Here is an 18703-nt window from a genome sequence, read left to right as displayed (position 1 = left end):
TTAAGGAATGCACTGTGCCTCTTTGACCATGAAAAAAGTGCTACAGAAATACCTGTATGTATATATGCATAAATATGAGCAAATCACACAAATATTCATATCTATTTCAGGTAATAAATGATTAATTAATTTATTCAATGTATCAATTATTAATACAAATGAAATGGTTACTAAGTAATTTGAGATGATTCACTTTAAAGAATTTCACTGATACTTGTATGTACATTTAATAGATCTATATAAAATTCTTAACAGTTAAAAGTGAACTTGAAACTGGAACCAGTACTTAAATGCCCTAAATTATAATTATGTCATAGATCTAAAGCTTATGGGCCTGGTTTCCCTTATATAATTAATAAAAAAGTATTATGTACTTATTTCTATTTTATACAGAATATAACAGAATGAATGCTCAATACACAATGAAGACTCAATGAATGACCTAAATGTCTTATCCAGAGATAGCATTTTCTTAAATACATAGCTCTTCTTCCCATCGTTGAATCACATTATGAACTACATTTTTCTTCCCTACCAAAAAATAAATAAAAGCACAAAAATACACAAATATTGAAGAAGATATCAGATAGAAAATACATACAAAGTAGCACAATTATAACAACAAATTCTTTATTCTAAATCTAGTAATAATATTACTTTTTCTCTTTTAGATAAATATCTCCATGTTCCTCAAAACTATCTCATATGTAAAAATTCTGAGTCAGCTAACACTAAATTTGAGTTAGGTAATAATAAATTTCAGACAAGTTAAAGTAAGTATTAAAAGTGTGGTATTAATATAAACAAAACATAAAATTATTAAAACAGTTTCCCTAGATGTGTTTATGTATATAATTGTAGGTAATTAAACATACATAATAAAGACTAATTTTCCCATTAAGGAGTGACAAATGACAATCTAAATACAAATAAAAAGAGTATTCAGCAACAAAGAAGCTAAAATGTATAGTGTTTAAGCGAATAGTAAGCTAATGTCAAGAGTCTGAATTTTAAATTCCACTAAACTTCAAAATCTATACACACAAACACCCAATTAAAAGAAAATCTACAATTGCTAATATATGGTTTTTATACTACTGCTGCAGCCAAACAATCAGCATACCTAATTTTAGTACTAGGTAAATTATTTATCAATCAAATTTAAGTTGTTTTTGTGACAATCTGTAGGTATGCCACCTCTATAAACATCATTACAAAATCATGAGGGAATTGAAAAATAAATAAATAAAAAGGTCTTCATTAAGCAAATTCAATTTAGCCAAGCCTCTATTAACTGCAAAACGATGTTCTAAAAAGGGAGGATGTTTATTATGTACAAGTAAACACATTGTTTCATTTACATTAACATATTGTGATAAGGGATTGGGCATTCCCCTATTTAAGTTTTAATATGGAATTCTCTCTTAAACAGAAATTTAATACATATTTAGGGGAAAAGTAAGCTATATATTTATTACAAAAAGATCTACTGCCAAAACATGTAAATACTAAGCATATATGCTAATTTTAAAGGTAAAATCTTATTAATATAAAAAATAACTAATAAATTATTTTGATCTTTGAATATTGACAAGACTACAACCAAATTAGAAAATATGACCAATTATATGGTTTTACTTCAGATTTTTATACTAGATGAACTGCAAAAGCCAACGTCTAACAATATATGAACAATTCAAATTCCTTCATTTACCTTCTATAATTGCTGCTATAACCTTTACCACGAGGTGAAGGGCCATGTACGAATCTACACGTGTTTCCATAGAGGCAGTTGCCAGTCTTCAGCCAGTTACGGCACTGTGTCTAAAAGACAAATATTACTACGTAAATTTCATATTTATTTCTGAAGAAAAGATGCTAACAGGACAAAACTAAAACAAATACTATCGAAATTCCAGCTAATCTATGATATATTACTCCCCTAATGATAAAAAATTTACAAAACGAAAAACAAAAACATAAATGCAACCACCTTTTCCACTCCTTTTTATAAAGAACATTAAGCAACATTTATTAAACTAACATTCCTATAATAAAACTATCTTCCACCTCTATGATACTGATCAGAATTTCTATAGCAGGATTCTAACAGAAACTCTGGGACTACTAGTGACAGACAACTCACCTCTGCTGTACTGCCAGTGCTTGGTCCAAGCCTCTCAAATACACTGGGTCTTCGAGATGTGCTATCAGAGATGGTCTTGGTATTTTCCACCGTGACCTTCCTCCTAATTTTTGACATTTTGTATTACTTTAACCAAAAAAGAGAGAAGCAAAATTGTGAATTTCTTCAGTTTTAAATAACTGAGCCCATAACTTACAAGTAAATAAAACTTAAGGCAAAATTACATAGGATTCTCCTTGGGGAAAAGAGTCAGAGGAGAAGTGATATAGATAAACAAAAATAGCCTATCTTCCAAAACATGCCTTATTAGTAAAGTCACAACAACTTTGAAATCTGATGTCTGGAAACATACTTTTTCTGCATGGTGAGAAAAAAATTAAGATTCTATTCACAGTTTTCATAGTAGAATCAACCTCAGAAAATATAGTACCAAATGTTTAGTTTACAACTTATTTACAAAATTTGTTTCAAAATTTAGCAACTCATTCCTTTAAGAAGTTAACTAACAACTAGTTAACTGAAAAAAAGATATGTCAAAGAAAATGAGAAAATCAAATCAGATAAATTTTTATTGTAATTTTTATTTTTTATTGTATTTACTGTATAAAACTCTTTTACACAGCTTAAGTGACAACAAAAGTTATACTTCAAAAACCAGCATGGGAGAAAAATGAATACCATTTAAATATTTTGTCTTACAAAAGTCAAAGAAAAGCAATCTGATCAAGAATATTTATTTTATAGTACTACAGACACAGAAACAAAGAAAGAGGGGGAGAGAGAGAGAGAGAACGAATGAACACTGCAATGTTGCAATGTTAATAAAATGGTTTTCTTTCAAACTAGGAAAGACTGTAGAACTAGAAAAAGTCAAGGTGTTTCTATAATCTATCCTATGCTGACATAAAAAGTCAAAGGTGCTAAAAGGTGGTCAGATGCAGTGGTGCATGCCTATAATCCAGTGGCTTGGGAGGCTGAGGCTGGAGGATTGAGAATTCAAAGTTAGCCTCAGCAACTCAGTGAGGCCCTGTCTCTAAATAAAATACAAAATAATAATTGGGATGTGGCTCAATAGTTGAGTGTCCCTGAGTTCAATCCCAGGTACCAAAAACAACAACAAAAAGGTGCTAAAAGTAATAAACAGGCTATTTTACCACTATCAGCAGCAAGTAACAAAAAACAAATTGTAAGAAAATTTCTAAAAAGTAAATGATAATATTCTAACACTAACAAGAAAATGATAATATTCTAAAACTGTAATATAGAGATAATTAGACTGTATAACTGGATGATTCAATGACAAGTAAAAATATGACTTAAGGACAGTATGATATACATTAGAAAACAATATTAAACTCTAGACCAAGAAATAACCCAGAGCATACCATGGGAAGCACTGTGAGAAGTGGGTAGGAACTGCCTAACCAGGAAAAAAAAAAAAGGAAAAAAAAAAAAAAAAAACAACTAAACTATATCACACTTTATATTGGCTAAAACTTGTTATAAAAAATTCCTAGAATGAACCATGACAGCTAAAAACATAAAAGTTCCATTTGGTATAGAATTAGTCTTTATAAATATTCTTTAATATAGTTTCAAAGTAAAGACATAGTACTTGGAAAAATATTCACAGTATTAAAAATAATAATTATTATTCTTTTATAAACAATGTTTGGTTGAATTGGGTCCTTCAGGTCACATTTTGAAAAGATCCAAAAAATGAGGACAACATTTGACAGGTAAAAACAGACAATGACTCAAAAGGAAAAGATGAATGATATAATGATTGCTTTAAATTGGAAAATTTTATTGTTCTTACTCTTTTAACGTAAAATATCATCAGTATTTTAGTACATTAGCAAATTAGCTTTTAATAATTCAAAGATAGAGAATAACTTAAATGAACAGGAATTTGCTACAACATAGAATCATTTATGTATCAACTGTTCTCCAAACAAGGAACTGCATGCCATTAGTGTCAGCCTTATAAGATAATCTTAATTTTTCTGAACTCATTTGCAACTCAAATATGAATTTATAGAGGAAAATTTAGGGCAGAGTTTCACATGTCCATTTGATTCATTTAACATAAAAAAACGATTAAGAGTATAACAGCTAAGAGAAATAAAGCTAGGAAAAATCTTCTAGAAAATGTAGTTTTAACTGAGAAAAATACCCAGAAATTTACAATTTATATCCACCTAAGATTTAATAAAAAGTAAGTGTGACACAAAATATATAGGAAAAGTTTAAAAAAGAAAAACACATTTTAAAGTTCCATTTTATATTACTGTAAATATTAACACAGTTGTACATTATAATCCCCATTATTTCAACTTTAAAAACATTTCTTTTAAGAAACTTAAAATTGAATTAATTCAGGCAGGTGCAGTGGTGCACACCTGTAATCCCAGTGGCTCAGGAGGCTAAGGCAGGAGGATTGTGATTTCAAAGCCAACCTTAGCAACTCAGCAAGGCCCTAGGCAACTCAGTGAGACCCTGTCTCTAAAAAAAAAGAATTCTAATTTCTTCATGAGCTATACCTAGAACTTGTAAAGAAGGACAACCTTTTAGTCTGCCTTATCCCACCACAGTGCCTCAAGAAGACTAATGGGTTAGTTGTGTTCCCCAAACCCCCACCCTCAATGCACCTCACTCCCAACATACTCTCATCCATATAAGGGGGAAAAACCAATGGTTACAGATTCCACAGTTGGGACAATGAGCTATTTATTATTATATCTGAAACAATAGTCAGCTACTATCTCCTTTCTTGTTTTTCTTGAGAGCTCCAGAACTCTTTATCTGCTTCATCACTTTCATTTGGATCACTATTATTCTCCTCTGACCTACTGCTAGAAAGCACCATTTCAGAGCTTCTTTCCAATCCCAGATCCCTAAAAATTCTGAAGATTGCAAAGGGTTTAGTCAATTATGTCAAAGACAATCAAGTGAACACTATTGATCCAAGATTACAAACCACTCCCATCTCCTTGTATCCCTGCAACTAAAAAAGTTAATTCTCACACAGTGTGAGGATGGCCTTAGGCCTGAGCCTAAGCAACTCCATTTTAAAAACTCCAGTTCGAAACCTGCTACAGAGCCCTCCAGTATGGCCCTCGGGCACAAACAAGTCACTTCTCAGAATGAAGCCTCTAGCAGGCTGTCCTCACCCTATAAGGAGGAAAGACAAGAAAATCAGAGGGAAAGGCACCTGATTAAGAGGGAAAGGCAAAAAGATCAGGGTGGGGACTAGCAGACCACATGTTTTAATCCCAGGGTAAATGATGTCACAGAGAAATCGGGGGCAGCTGATAAGGACTAAAAGGGGGGGGGTGATCAAAAGCCCCAAAATTTCCTATAAATAATAGAGCAAATCAAGAGACATTCAACCAGCCGATACTGATGCACACAAGCTGAAGAGCCTGATGAGGACCTGGACTGACATTCCATCACTTATCATCATTTGCCTGATGATCCTCTGCATGGTCCTCACCACTCTCAAACTCTTCTATAAGCACATCTTGACCCTGGTGAGAGCTGCAACTTCTCCCTACAACCCTCTCCTCAGGAAGCTGTCAGCTCCACCCCAGGAGAAGCCTGCCTTGGTTCCTGATCTGATCACCACGGTCTGAGCGTGCATCTACTGGACTTAAAGCCTAAGGCTTGAGACTTTTGATCTGATACTTGAATTTAGCATGCAGAGGGAATGTCTGTCATTAGCCTGTCATGATTAAGTGTGTTTGTAGTGCTTAGAATTAATCTAGAATAGTCTGCTGTGAATTGTCTATTGCAGTGCCTAGTATTAAGGATTGTCTTTTTTTTTTATTATTAAGAACCTATACAGTGAAACTGTATTGAGTGATTTGAGTAAAGCACTGAAAAGGGCAGAAGAGTGTGATCATTTATTTCTTCTCCTGGACTGCATAAGTCACACCTTTTGCCCATCGTGACACACAGACAAAACTGCTTTTACTGGTGACATCAAAAACTACTCAAGGGGTTGGGGTATAGCTTAGTTGGTAGAATGCTTGCCTAACATGCACAAGGCCCTGTGTTCAATCCCCAGCAACAACAACAAGAAAAAAGAAAATACTCAAGATTTACCTATACAGTTATTTTCCTACAAATTTTACTTCTAGTTACTGTTGAGTCTTCCCATTTAGGGAAGAAATGCAATGAAGTAAAGATGTACTCTCTATTTCTCAGAGTCCACTAATGCCAGACCTTGCCCTAAAATAGCAATGTATCTTGGAACCAAGTCTAGAGAAGACCCAATCAACTAAAGAAAAAGGGGAAAACAGAAATTAAAGATATTTAACTAGAATTATTTATTATCTGCTATGGTCTGGATGAATGTTCCCCCAAACTCCATATATAAGGTTTGGTCCCCAGAGTGGCAGTATTGAGAGGTGCTGTGGACCTTTAAGCGGTGAGGCCTAATGGAGGTCCTCAGACCACTGGGGACAGGGATACTCTCAAAAGGGATCATGGGACCTAAGTTGGTCTGTTTGTCTCTGCTTCCTGGCTTGTGATGCAAGCAGTCTGGTTTTATATGTGTTTCTGCAGACTGTGCAGCCCTCCCCAGGGGCCCAAAGTGATGGGACCAATCTTGAACTTGAATTTCCAAAAGTGTAAGCCAAAATAAACTTTCTTTCTTCTTAAGTAGCCTATCTCAGGTATTTTGTTATAGTGACATGAAATTAACAAACCATTCATCTAGGAACTTCTATCAGTAGTCAATAAAGTTATTAGTACAGAGACATTCATGAATTTTCACATATAAAATGCTTTTGATTACAAAGAACACAATATATAACTTTTAAAATTCCATTTGTCTGAAAATACATACATAACTACAATGCACCAGAAATAACTACCTTTTCAAATATTAATTTAAAACTATGTAACCAACTTAAGTAACAATTCGAATTTTCAATCCTATTTAATAGTTTGGGCCCACAAAAGAAGATGAATACTATAACAAAATAAAATATAGATTTCATTAAGGAGGAAAATCTTTTCAACTTATATTTGAATAGGCTTCAAAGAACCTTATAAATGCTTCCAAGTAGAAGCGTTAGGAACAATAAGATATAAACGCTGTCAAAGAGACTTTCCTATTTCTAAGGTCACATCAATAACTTATTAATTTAATTTATTCTCTTCTCTGAACGTTTTCCTCCATTTTTGATTTGGTTTAAGTTGTCATCACACTTCCCCTTGCATCATGTTTTCCCAAACAGAGGCATCATCAGAGCCAGGTAACACTGGTTCAGGCCTATTCAGTTATTCTACTTCTGTCCATTTATAGAATAATAAATATCTAGAGTTTCTATAATCTCTTTTCAATTAAAAAAAAAAAAGGGACACCAGCTTAAGAGTCTACTGATTAAAGTAGTCTTAAAACTGGGAATTGCTCCTCTGCTCCAAGGAACTTAACAATGTCACAACACATTCAGAGGTTCCTAAGATAGATACTGAAAAAGGAGAAACTTAGAAGGTCATCTTTTTGAATAAATAATTATACCTGAGGCCTGATTACTAAAGTCTGGTCAACAAAGCATATACAAATTGAGATTCTTTTATCCACAATGCTTGGGACTGACCACAAGTATTTTGGATTTCAGATTTTGGAATGTTTGAAAACATAAGATAACTTAGAGATGGGACATAAGTTTAAACACAAAATTCATCTATGTTTCATATAGACTTTATACACATAACCTGAAGATAATTCTATAAAACATTTTTAGTGTGTCTGTGTTTTAACTACAACCATCACATGAAGTCAGTATAATTTTCCACTTGTGGTGTCATGTCAGTGCCAAAGAATTTTGGATTTTAGACTTTTTCAGATTTGGGATGCTCAACCTGTATAGATATAGTACCTTCACTTTTAATCCATTATTACATCTTTCCTGTGTCTCATCTACTGGTAACATAAATGAAAGCATAACTCATTTTAATATGGATAAGTAGCAGCACAACACTAGAAAATTGTTAAATAATTAAGCAATTTAAACTACATATTACTAACTAGTCATAGGACAAATCTCTATATCCAAATTTCGAAGATTAAAAGCATTATATCAAAAACATTCTTTAGATTCTTGAGATTCTTAAAAGGAACAAAACTGACGCAGAGGTTTGAGAGAACTTTAAAAAAGAATTTTCTAAAACAACCTTCCAGATTGCTAATCTGTAGATTTAAGACTAAAACTATTTCAAACTGGACTCCAAATAGAAGCAACAATATATGTATTAGCAAGGCAATTATGTAGTACTGTACAGTAATTTATTAAAAAGACTGTGCAAGGAACATCCTTTGTTGGCAGCTACTATAAAGTGAATAGATTTACAATATATAAAACTATTTTTATAAGAATAAAAGACTTATAATATAGATATTTATATATGTATACAGATATATGTATATAGGGGTGTGTGTGTATATAATATTGTGATTGTATCTCCCACCAGTTAAATTTTAACTGCTATTAAATACCTGGTAAAAGTACTTCCACCTCTATATAAGATGGGCAGGGGGTAGATGAACAGGTGTGGAAAACTAATTCTCCAAATAAACATAAGTGAAACAATTTTTGCTTTCCATATGTAAATACCAATGCATATTAGAATATAAATCAACACTGATGACATTAAAATTTTAGTGACACATAGAAGTTAAAACAGCATTCATTTATTATATTTTAGTATTTCAAAATTATATTACAGATATGAAATTGAGATAAGTTTTCACATTTAAAATATGCAACCAATGTTCATTTGGAATCACCATTAATCTGGAAGTCAGTAAGTTGCATACAATTGGCCCTCCATATCATTAGTTTCAACAAAGTATATCTGAAAAATATTCAGAAATAAAAAGTGTGTATACTGTAAACGTTCATTTTTCTCTTTTTCCCTAAATAACACGGTATAGCAATAATTTACATAGCATGTACAATGTATTAAGTATTCTAAGCATAGAGATGATTTAAAGTATTCAAGAGGATGTGCTTAAGTTATATTCAAATACTATGTCATTTTTAAATAGGGACTTGTGCATCCAAGGAATTTGGTATACAAATCAATCCCCTGTGGATAATGAGGGTCAACTGTATATTTGATAAAAGTGAATCCTATCAGATGCACAAGTGAAAAGTCTTAGTTTCTAAGTACACTATTCTTACAGACACAAATTGCTACATGTCTGTATCAACTTTCCTAGTGTCTTGTCTGTTATGATCTAAATATTAAATTGGAAATTATTTGAAAATTTATAGATTATGTCCACAAAACTCTTCAAAAAACTGTCACGTAAGTCAGTATTGCCAAATATAACAGAACTAGACCCGGCTACCCCACACCATCTACGCACAGACTGTACTGCATAATTATATGGATTTATTGCAACAGTATCATGGACTTTGAAAACTTGAGGCGTCAAGATCATTTCCCAAACTTTTAAAATTACTTCTTTGAAAATCCAAACATCTGCAAAGATTACACACGCCCAAATTTTTCAAAATAGTTCAAATTAGTTGAAAGCCCCGTAATACAACTGAACATTGTATTCAATGTTAGGACCTTGCCCTCCACAAACAAGATCCTACCAAAATCGCAAATATTATCAACTCTGAATAATTTCCAGCCACATAAATTATTCACCTGCTTAGAAAAAGAAAATGCCAAATGTCAGACCCTCTCCTTTTACTCCACCTTCCCCAGTTTCGGACAGATAGTTGCCAAAAGTAACTACCTAGGGAATGTGAGAATAAAGTAGCACTCCTCAACTCCAGGACCTACGTCGTTATCTCTACCGAGAAATAAGCAAGACACATAATCAAAAGGAAGACCCCCTTTTTCTCTAATAGACTGGAAGGCGTAAAGAGGGAAACTCTAAATCTAAGGGGGTGGCGCACCCATTCAAAGCATACAAATGCGAATATCACGCCAGGGTTCCCATTGCCTGTTACCAAACAGGAGAGGGGCACAATCTTGTGTCAGTGTCGACCTGTCCCCCTTAGACAAAGGTCACAATCATAACTACAACAAGAAACTAGGTCTGAGCGCAAGAAGTTATTACAGAACTAGGAGTGGGATGCTTAAGCAGAGCTCAAAATCCCAGCGTAACCTAAGCGGGACGGTGGACAGCCAACCCAGGCCTCCCCACTCCGGGCCCGACCGACGCCTTTCCTCAGACACCCACACCAATTCACTGAACGCTTACCTCCTCCCCAAGCACCCTCCCCAAACGCAATCCTTAGGTGTCACTGCCGCCTCCGCTCCGAGGAGCTGGGGAGGCGACTCTCTGTCCCCGCGCCTGGCCCCGGGAGGAGGACGACGAGAGGGAGGTGCACGCGCGGCTCCCGGGAACCGGCCCTCGGCTAGAGAGGGGCCCGCGGGGCGTCTCAGAAGTGGAAACAGACTTCCGCTTCGCCAGTGTCAAGTGAGAACCGGACGTAGGAAAAAACAGAAGCAAGAGACTGGAGAGTACGAAAAGGCAACGAAAACACTACCAGGCCGCTAGGAGGATCGCCTCAAAACGCCGCCGGAAGTGAGGGTTTACCCTGGTCCTCTATAGACCAAGGCAACTTCCGGCCGCCGGATTAGTCGTCAGCGCGCCGGCACCGCCCCTTGGTGGACACGCCTCCGGGGCGTTAGGTCGGCTGCGTGTTTAGGGCGTTGGTGATCCACACTTATGTTGTGAGATCGCGGGGAGGACTCTGGGAGCTAGGGGCTGGTGAAACTCGCCCTTAAAAGTAAAGTTAAGGACTTTCCTCTTTTTATTGTATAATTTCTTGCAATAAACAACCGCGCAAAACGCCATACTCGTTGCTGAAAGTAACCACAGCCATTCATTCGCCTCAACAATTGTTTATGGAGCCGGCTGAGCTGGAGCAAGAGGTGATATTTATCTCATGTTTGACACCCCTCCCCTTCCAGGGCCTTTGTCTATTACTGTGAAGCAAATGGAATACACGGTTGTGTTTTTGAAGACGCAAACAAATTTATTGAAAAATCGGGGAAGAAATCTTTAGTGTATTCCTGGCCACCTTTCCTTTTGTTGCAAGATCCAGTGATCTGCATGAAACTAGTTATTAAAATTGCTTGAGATAGCTAGTCAAATATCAGAAAGCAAAAGATCAGTATCTGGGCTCTTACAGATTAAAAAAGAAAAAGTTAAAAACACTCTTGAACTCCCTTGTCTATCGTGATTTCCAAGTAGCATGCATTTTGTTTTTGACAAAATCAAGAACTAGGCAAACCTTTGATCAAAACTATGGATCAAGCTTAATAGAAACTTGCACAACGATTTGGTTTTTGCTGGAATCAGTAAATTAAGAATATGGAAGCAAAGTGAAAAATCAAGAACATTAAACATGTCTGACTACATGCCAAGCTATTTTAGCAACAGCGGCGAGAGCTTCTGTACAAGTGGGTTTGATGTAACTCTGAGGCAGCAAGAATCCATATCTGCCTTTATCTCGAAGTTCAATTGTAAATGAATATTTGATGCCCAAATCATAGATCCAATCATCGGAACCTCCAGGAGCTAGGTCTAAAAGAAAAAAGAAATTGCTTTTTGAAGTATAACTGTCAAAATTAACAATGGGATTTTTTCTTGTAAAAAATGAAAATGGCTGTGCTTTTTTTCTGTAACCTATGTTTCCTGTAGAAAGTAGAGATTGAGGGAAAGCAGGTTAAGGAAGAAAACAAAAATGACCCATAACTCTCCCATAATCCTTCGAAGAAGTGATAATCACCAATAACTTTTTAATGTCCTTTTTTTCAGGGTATGCTTTTGCTTATTTTTTTTTCTTACTACACAAATAAAATCACAGTGTGCACACTGTTTTGTAATATTTCTAAATATTATCATTGTGATATTTCTAAATATAGTATAAGTTCAAATCTACACCATTTCCTATAATCTCATAGCATTGCTTTGTAAACCTAGATATAATTATTTTAAATGTTTATTTAATTGGGTACCTTTAATTTTTTTCTAATTTAACTAATAGAAACAACTTCACAATGGGCATCCTTGCTTATAAATAATTGCTTCTTTGTTTGTGTAGTCTGTTCTTTCCTTCAAGTAGATTGGCTAGTCTAAAGTTATGTACTTTATTTTTACACTTATGAGGCATGCATTTTCAAATGTACTTCAAAAGAATTGAACCATTTATACTTCCAATAGCAGGTTATGAACATGCCCACTTCTCCCTCCTACACCATTGATGGAAATTATGCATTCCAGCAATGTTGTGGGTGAAAATAATATTATTAATTCATGTTTCTTTCATTATCAGTGATTTGCACATTTTGTTTGATATATTTATTATCCATCTTTATATTTTATATCAATTATCCTTGCTCATTTTCTACATGGTTCATTTACAGATTGTTCATAAAAACATTAATGCTAATAGCCCTGTGTAATATGTAGAAAATTTTTCTCTCTCATCTGTATTTTTTGGCTGGCAACTCAGGTTATGGCTGGGTTTTTGTATTTTAACATCTGATCATACTAGAATTTATTTTGGTAAAACATTTGTTAATAACTAAGTTTTTATTCTAAATAATGTCATGTTTTCCAGCTCCATTAATCAAATAGCTTCATGCTCTTAATTGGCTTGAAATACCTTCTTTATGAGGTACCAGATCTCATATGTTTTGAATATTTTTCTCTATTCACTATTCCCTTCTATTGATTTGTCTCTTCCAGGATCAATTCCATAGTGTCCCGATTACTATAGGTTTATAATATACTTGTTGGGGGCAAATTCTGTCTCACTAGTCTTATTTTCAGTATTTTACAAGCTCTTCCAAAATTTATTTTTCAAATGAATTTCAAACTCATTTAAGTGATTATTGGAATTTTATTAAACATGAAAATTAATATTTTTTATATTTCTTTTCCATTCAAAACATGTAAGCTTCTCCTTTTGTCTTATTTTATATACATCAATAAAATTTTCTAGGTTTTTCAAATGGGTCCTATGAATTTATTATGTATTTGTGTGCACACATATATACCTAACAATAAATTCTTATATATAGTATGAATTTATATGTGCATGTGTATGTGTATGTGTGTGTACATACATACAGTCAGATCTTTTTTACTTTCTTTTTTTTTTTTAGGTGTTAGGGATTGAACCCAGGGCCTCATGCAGGCTAGGCAAGTGCTCTATCACCAAGCTACATCCCCATTTTATTTTCTGATTGTTCTTATAAGTAAAGTTCTAGATTTGTGTATATTTCATTAGTAATCAGTCACCATACTTACCACTTTTATTTACTAATATTATTGTTTAATTTTCTAGTTTTTCAGATAAACAATTGTATAATATGCAAAAATGATGATCCTTGTCTCTTTCTATCTATAGTTGGATAAACTATGGGATTAACTGAAGAGTATATTAATTTAAAAAAGCATAGATGCATTCCTTCCTTCAACACATTTCTGATAACCATGACCAACATCTGACATTTTTTCTTCCTGCCATTCCCCTGTGCTTACACACACATATGTATAGATGAATCCTGGGTGAATAAATATGTGGAGACAGACTGATGTCAGCATAACAGAAGGCTGCTCTATAAGCTTCTTCAAACTCAAGGCACTGTAGTTAATGCTATGGGGAACAATAATAGAGAAGAAGATGGGAACCAAGAAAGCTTTGAATTGTGAAGATAACTGGGATTCCTCTGTAACAAGGCAAGGGCATGGGTCTAGGTTGTAAAGTCAGCAATAAACCATTGACACCATGGGACAGAGATACCATGTCGACCAATGTGCCTGATAGTCTGGGGTAGAGAAAGTAGGAGATTCTGGGACTTCCCACTAATAGGGCATCTGGTGCTCAAGCAACTTACTGAAAATATACAAATGTGATTGGTTTTATCCTGTCACACATCATGCTTGTTAAAGGAAACTCTAGGGCTTTGAATATATTATGTCAAGACCTTGTCATTTCCCCTCCCTGGACATCACTCTCCTTTATTTAGTGGCCATTTACTAGGTAGTTCTCCCAGAAATGTCTCCTGTAGAGAGGAACCTTCCCAGGCCACTTGAGCTAAGTAGGGTCTATTATCTACAGTCATTCTCAAACCTATAAGCCTATTTTATTTTCTTCAAAGCACTTTATGAAATTACACTATATTTTACCATTTATTTACACTAGGGGCTGGCAAACCTTTTCTGTAAAGGAACAGATGTTACATATTTTAGGTTTTGTGAGCCACGTGGTCCCTGTTATAATTACTCAGCTCTGCAGTCATGGAAGCCCTCATACTCAGTATATAAATGAATGACCATGATGATATTCCAGTATACTTACTTATACCCACAAATATGAATTTCACATAATTTTCTTGTGTCAAAAATTGTATTTTTCTTTTGATTCTTAAAATAATTTAAAAAACAGGAAATAATTCTTAGCTCACAATTTTTATAAAAATAAGCAGTAGGCTAGATTTGAACTTCAGGATGTATATAGTTTGCTAATACCTGGTTACATATTTATTTTCTGTTCATCTTATGCCATCTACCTTCCAGCTTCAAAAGGGAAAAATCAAAGCTGGGTTTGTGACTCAGTGGTAGAGCACTTGCCTAGCACATGTGATACACTAGGTTAAATCCCCAGAACCACATAAAAATAAAAAATAAAATAAAGGTATTGTGTCCATCTACAACAAAAAAAATTTTTAAAAAGGAAAAATTATTTTCTGTAATCCCATGGTGGGTACAATAGAGTCTCTCAATAAATATCTTCCAGCAGAAATTAATCAAAAAGCATTCAACTGTAGTGTGATATGTGTTATACTCTTGAATATAAGCTATTATGAAAAAACATCTATGATAAATGGCATCTCCTATTTGTATAATGTTCAACATGCACAACCTTATGTAATGGCCCTGGGCATCTTATACATTCTTTCAATCCTTTATGACCTTTTTTCCTTTATTTAATTAGTATGGTGCCAATTCTATAATTCCTATTCTATGGTTATAAGCATAATTCTTTAAATATCATTTTGGCTTCTTTTTGCTGTGATCATTTATTAATACAGCTTGTTAGTACTGTCACAGCTATTCCACTTCTATTTCTAAGTATTGTAAAGATTCAATTTGGAAAAATTAAACCTACACAGAAAAACTGAACACAGATTTCTTTAGTACCTCACAGTTCTCCAAAATTTTAGGAAGAAATACTTACATAAATTCTCTGAGCCACTGCCATGTGTATACCTGGTATTTTTATTAATACTCTCAATAGCTCGAACTGCTTCACTGGCCACCAGAGACTAGAAGCAATAGGATATGGAATTTCAGTTCATGTGAAACTTTGAAACGGGACAAGTAGAAGTTTCTAAAAACACAATCATGTTAATTGAATCAAAGTGTTTATACAAAAAGTATGAATTTGTCCAAAAAGGAAAAATAAGGAGAATAATGCAACAACTAAAACACGTTTTCCACTTCATGGCAATCACAACTGGGTGAACTTATCTTCCAATGCACTGCAAATTTGATTTAATTTGCATAAAAATAATTTTCACATAACTTTTCAGGAATTCATTTATTATATGAAATGAACAATATATTCATGGGCTTGTAGTTATTCCATTCCTAGACAAAATTATCATCAAATTTTAAATCTAATTTCTCTAAACATTCACATGCCCACTGCATGCATGAGTTACTTCTCACTCTTTACAAAACCTCTTATTTTCTTCTTGTATAAAATGTTTAGTGACTTCCAAAGACTCATCAAGCAAAAAGGATTATGCCCCCAAGATGGAACAGGATAATGACAAGTCCTCTTGACTATACTTGGTTCCAATTTACAAAGATCTTTTCTGAAGTTTCCACTTAACCCCCATCTTTTCTGAACTAGCATTGGGACTAACATTATGTGTTTCACTATCACCAGAGGAACATCATTGGATATTATATTGTGACATTCCTTTGTTCAAAAATTACATTTGATGTAAACTAATTGTCTACATGACAAAATACTAATTGATTCTATTATTAAAACTCCTTTGCAAGTTGACCTCTTTTACTTCCCGATGGTGCCACCCTCCATGCCTGCACCCTAGCAGCACCCTAAACATTCTTCCTGTGGGAAACACCATGTTCTCTGTGTGGAAGGTCCTTCTATAGAACTCCTCTTTTAATGCCTGGCTGAAATGGTACCTGTTCCTTGACTTAAGTGGCATTTTTATTTCCTGTTTCTTTACAGGAAGTCACTCCTTAATAGACTGCAAATTCTTCAAGAACTGGGGCTATTTTATCCTGTCACATATTTCAGCACTCCTCTCTAAATGAATTAGGGCCACCTCCTGCTCTCCCAGTAATCAATAAGTTCTGCTACCTGTGCCAAGGGTATAGATATTTGTGATATTTACTTAAGACCAAGCTCCCTGATCACGTGGAATTATCCTAAAGGGCAGTCTTACCAAATGCTTCTTTGAATGTCTATTGAATACAGCATCGTATACATAACAACTCTCAACAAATATCTGTACTAATAATAATGCAAAAATAAGGCAAGTCAGTTTCTTCCAAATCATGATACCCTTTAAGTTCTTCAAAGGTAATACTAGTAAAGACTACCTTAAATTTTGCCTTTGAGAGGAAAAAAGGAAATCACAAGAGCCAGACATGGTGGCACATGCCTGTGGTCCTAGCTACTTGGGAAAAAGAAGAAATTAGGAAAGCTCGAGTATCAAATATATTTTATTTAAAGACAGGGTCTCACTGAGTTGCTTAGGGCCTTCCTATGTTGCTGAGGCTGGCTTTGAACTCACAATCCTTCTGCCTAATCCTCCTGAGATACTAGGGATTATAGGTGTCCGCCACTATGCCCAACAAGATCAGACAATATTAATGCCATTATACTCTACTGTCTGCAAATCCTCTACAATGAGGAATTGATTAAATGTAGCCACAATCCACCAAGAATCTTTGCATCCTTTGCCATCATCCCAAACAAGGAGCATCTGGGATCACAGAGTGGCAAGAGGATAGCAGCCTGTGTGGGTCCTTTTTGAATTTTTTCTACTGCATTCCAAAAAACCAGACTCTTGGGGCTGGGGGCTGGGGCTCAGCGGTAGAGCGCTTGCTTAGCCACATGCGAGGCGCTGCGTTCAATCCTCAGAACCACATAAAAATAAATAAAATAAAAGCATTGTGTCCAACTACAACTAAAAAATTTTTGAAAAAAAAAAAAACAGACCCTTGCCTCAACACAGACATTGGAGTTTCTTTAATAGCACCACAACTTTGGGCATTAGGAGGTCAGTGTGTAAATTATTTCCACTGCTAATACTAAAATAATGACTGTAGTTCTGGGACTTAATCTATGGTGGACTGTCCTAGGAAACTAGTGACCCCAATGCGCTACCACAATTCCATAGACTCTTGTGTTTGCTTATATGACTTCAAAAGCAGATCAGTCCAGGTTAGAGTAAGGCTGCCCTGACCTTCAAGGAATTTGATGTTTTCTTAGGGAAGCTATCTGCTTGAATGAAGTTCATGACCTCCTAGTAAGGCCAGTTATTTATCTTCCCTCTTTATCTTCTTTATCTTCCCTTTTATGAGCCCTGACCCCAGGGCAACTCTTGATGAGTTAAACCTTGACATAAAATCATATACCTGTTTGTCCTCTAAAGGAGAAAAATTTCCCCACAGTTTCTGACTCTTTAACTAAGTGTTATTTTATTTTTGAAATACTAATGAGAAAAAAAATCATTAAATAGCACTTACCAGTTCCTCATGATCTTTACTTTTGCTTCTATTATAGGAATATGGATATAGTATCTGCTGGGCATATGAATGCATACTAATGTAAGCTTTAATATGGTTGATATTTCTCCTCAAGAAATCAGCCACTGCCTTCACTTCTGGTTCAGACTCAGGATAAAGTCCACAGTAGGTTTCAGAGCACGAAAAACTTGAGGCACCTTCCTCTGTAGTAAAATTGATAAAGAGGAATTTTAAGGGGATGTCCATTCTACTGTCATTTGGGTTGCCCTGACAATGTGTTATAATATCTGTGGTGCAGCAAATTCAGATCAATGGATTAGGTAAGTTATATTCCATATATGTATAATTGGTCAAAGTACACTCTACTTTGTAGAGTCATGCATATCTAAAAAGAACAACAACAAAAAAAGATAAATGGATTAGGGAGAGCTCTGGAAGGAACATATTTCTTGTGTCTAGTAAATGTTGTTCAAAAAGGCCTTTTCAAACCAAATATTTACATGCCCTCACAGCAGATCTTCTAAGTGTCATTCCCAGATCCTGTCTCCCTTGCTGCTTGGGGGCAGCCATCTTGCAAACTTGAGAAAGCCACAAGGAAAGGTCTCAGAGATGTCAGTCCTGCTTCCAAGCTTCTGGTTATGTGAAGAAACATAAATTGCATTTTCTTTAATCTCAGTTTGTCTGATATTTGCAGTTGAGAAATTGTTAAGCAGTATAAGCCACTAAAGAATAGCCTCCCTTGGGAACTCAATATGCAAGTCTGCCTTGTG

The 18703-nt window shown here is 34.8% G+C and overlaps 2 protein-coding genes across 3 annotated transcripts in view; both read right to left on the bottom strand.

The window, feature by feature from the left end:
- Zc3h13 (zinc finger CCCH-type containing 13) overlaps positions 1-10739 on the bottom strand; it is a 74945-nt gene extending 64206 nt beyond the window's left edge. Inside the window, exons 1-3 of the mRNA XM_048800555.1 lie at positions 10383-10739; positions 2147-2272; positions 1715-1824 (exon numbers count right to left, since the gene is read on the bottom strand). Coding sequence (XP_048656512.1) covers positions 1715-1824; positions 2147-2263 — 227 coding nt within the window. The 5' untranslated portion in view covers positions 2264-2272; positions 10383-10739. The remainder of the gene's footprint in view (positions 1-1714; positions 1825-2146; positions 2273-10382) is intronic.
- A 398-nt stretch (positions 10740-11137) lies between these two features.
- Cpb2 (carboxypeptidase B2) overlaps positions 11138-18703 on the bottom strand; it is a 49029-nt gene continuing 41463 nt past the window's right edge. For both annotated transcript variants that reach the window (XM_015484300.2, XM_015484301.2), the window contains 3 exons: positions 17934-18136; positions 15379-15466; positions 11138-11714 (listed from right to left, as the gene is read on the bottom strand). In XM_015484300.2, the coding sequence (XP_015339786.2) occupies positions 11530-11714; positions 15379-15466; positions 17934-18136 (476 nt within the window). In that variant the 3' untranslated portion in view covers positions 11138-11529. The remainder of the gene's footprint in view (positions 11715-15378; positions 15467-17933; positions 18137-18703) is intronic.

The sequence above is a fragment of the Marmota marmota genome, unplaced genomic scaffold, assembly GCF_001458135.2.
Source record: "Marmota marmota marmota unplaced genomic scaffold, marMar, whole genome shotgun sequence".
In the NCBI taxonomy this organism is placed as follows: Eukaryota; Metazoa; Chordata; class Mammalia; order Rodentia; family Sciuridae; genus Marmota; species Marmota marmota.
This window is presented reverse-complemented; position numbering and strand designations above follow the sequence as displayed.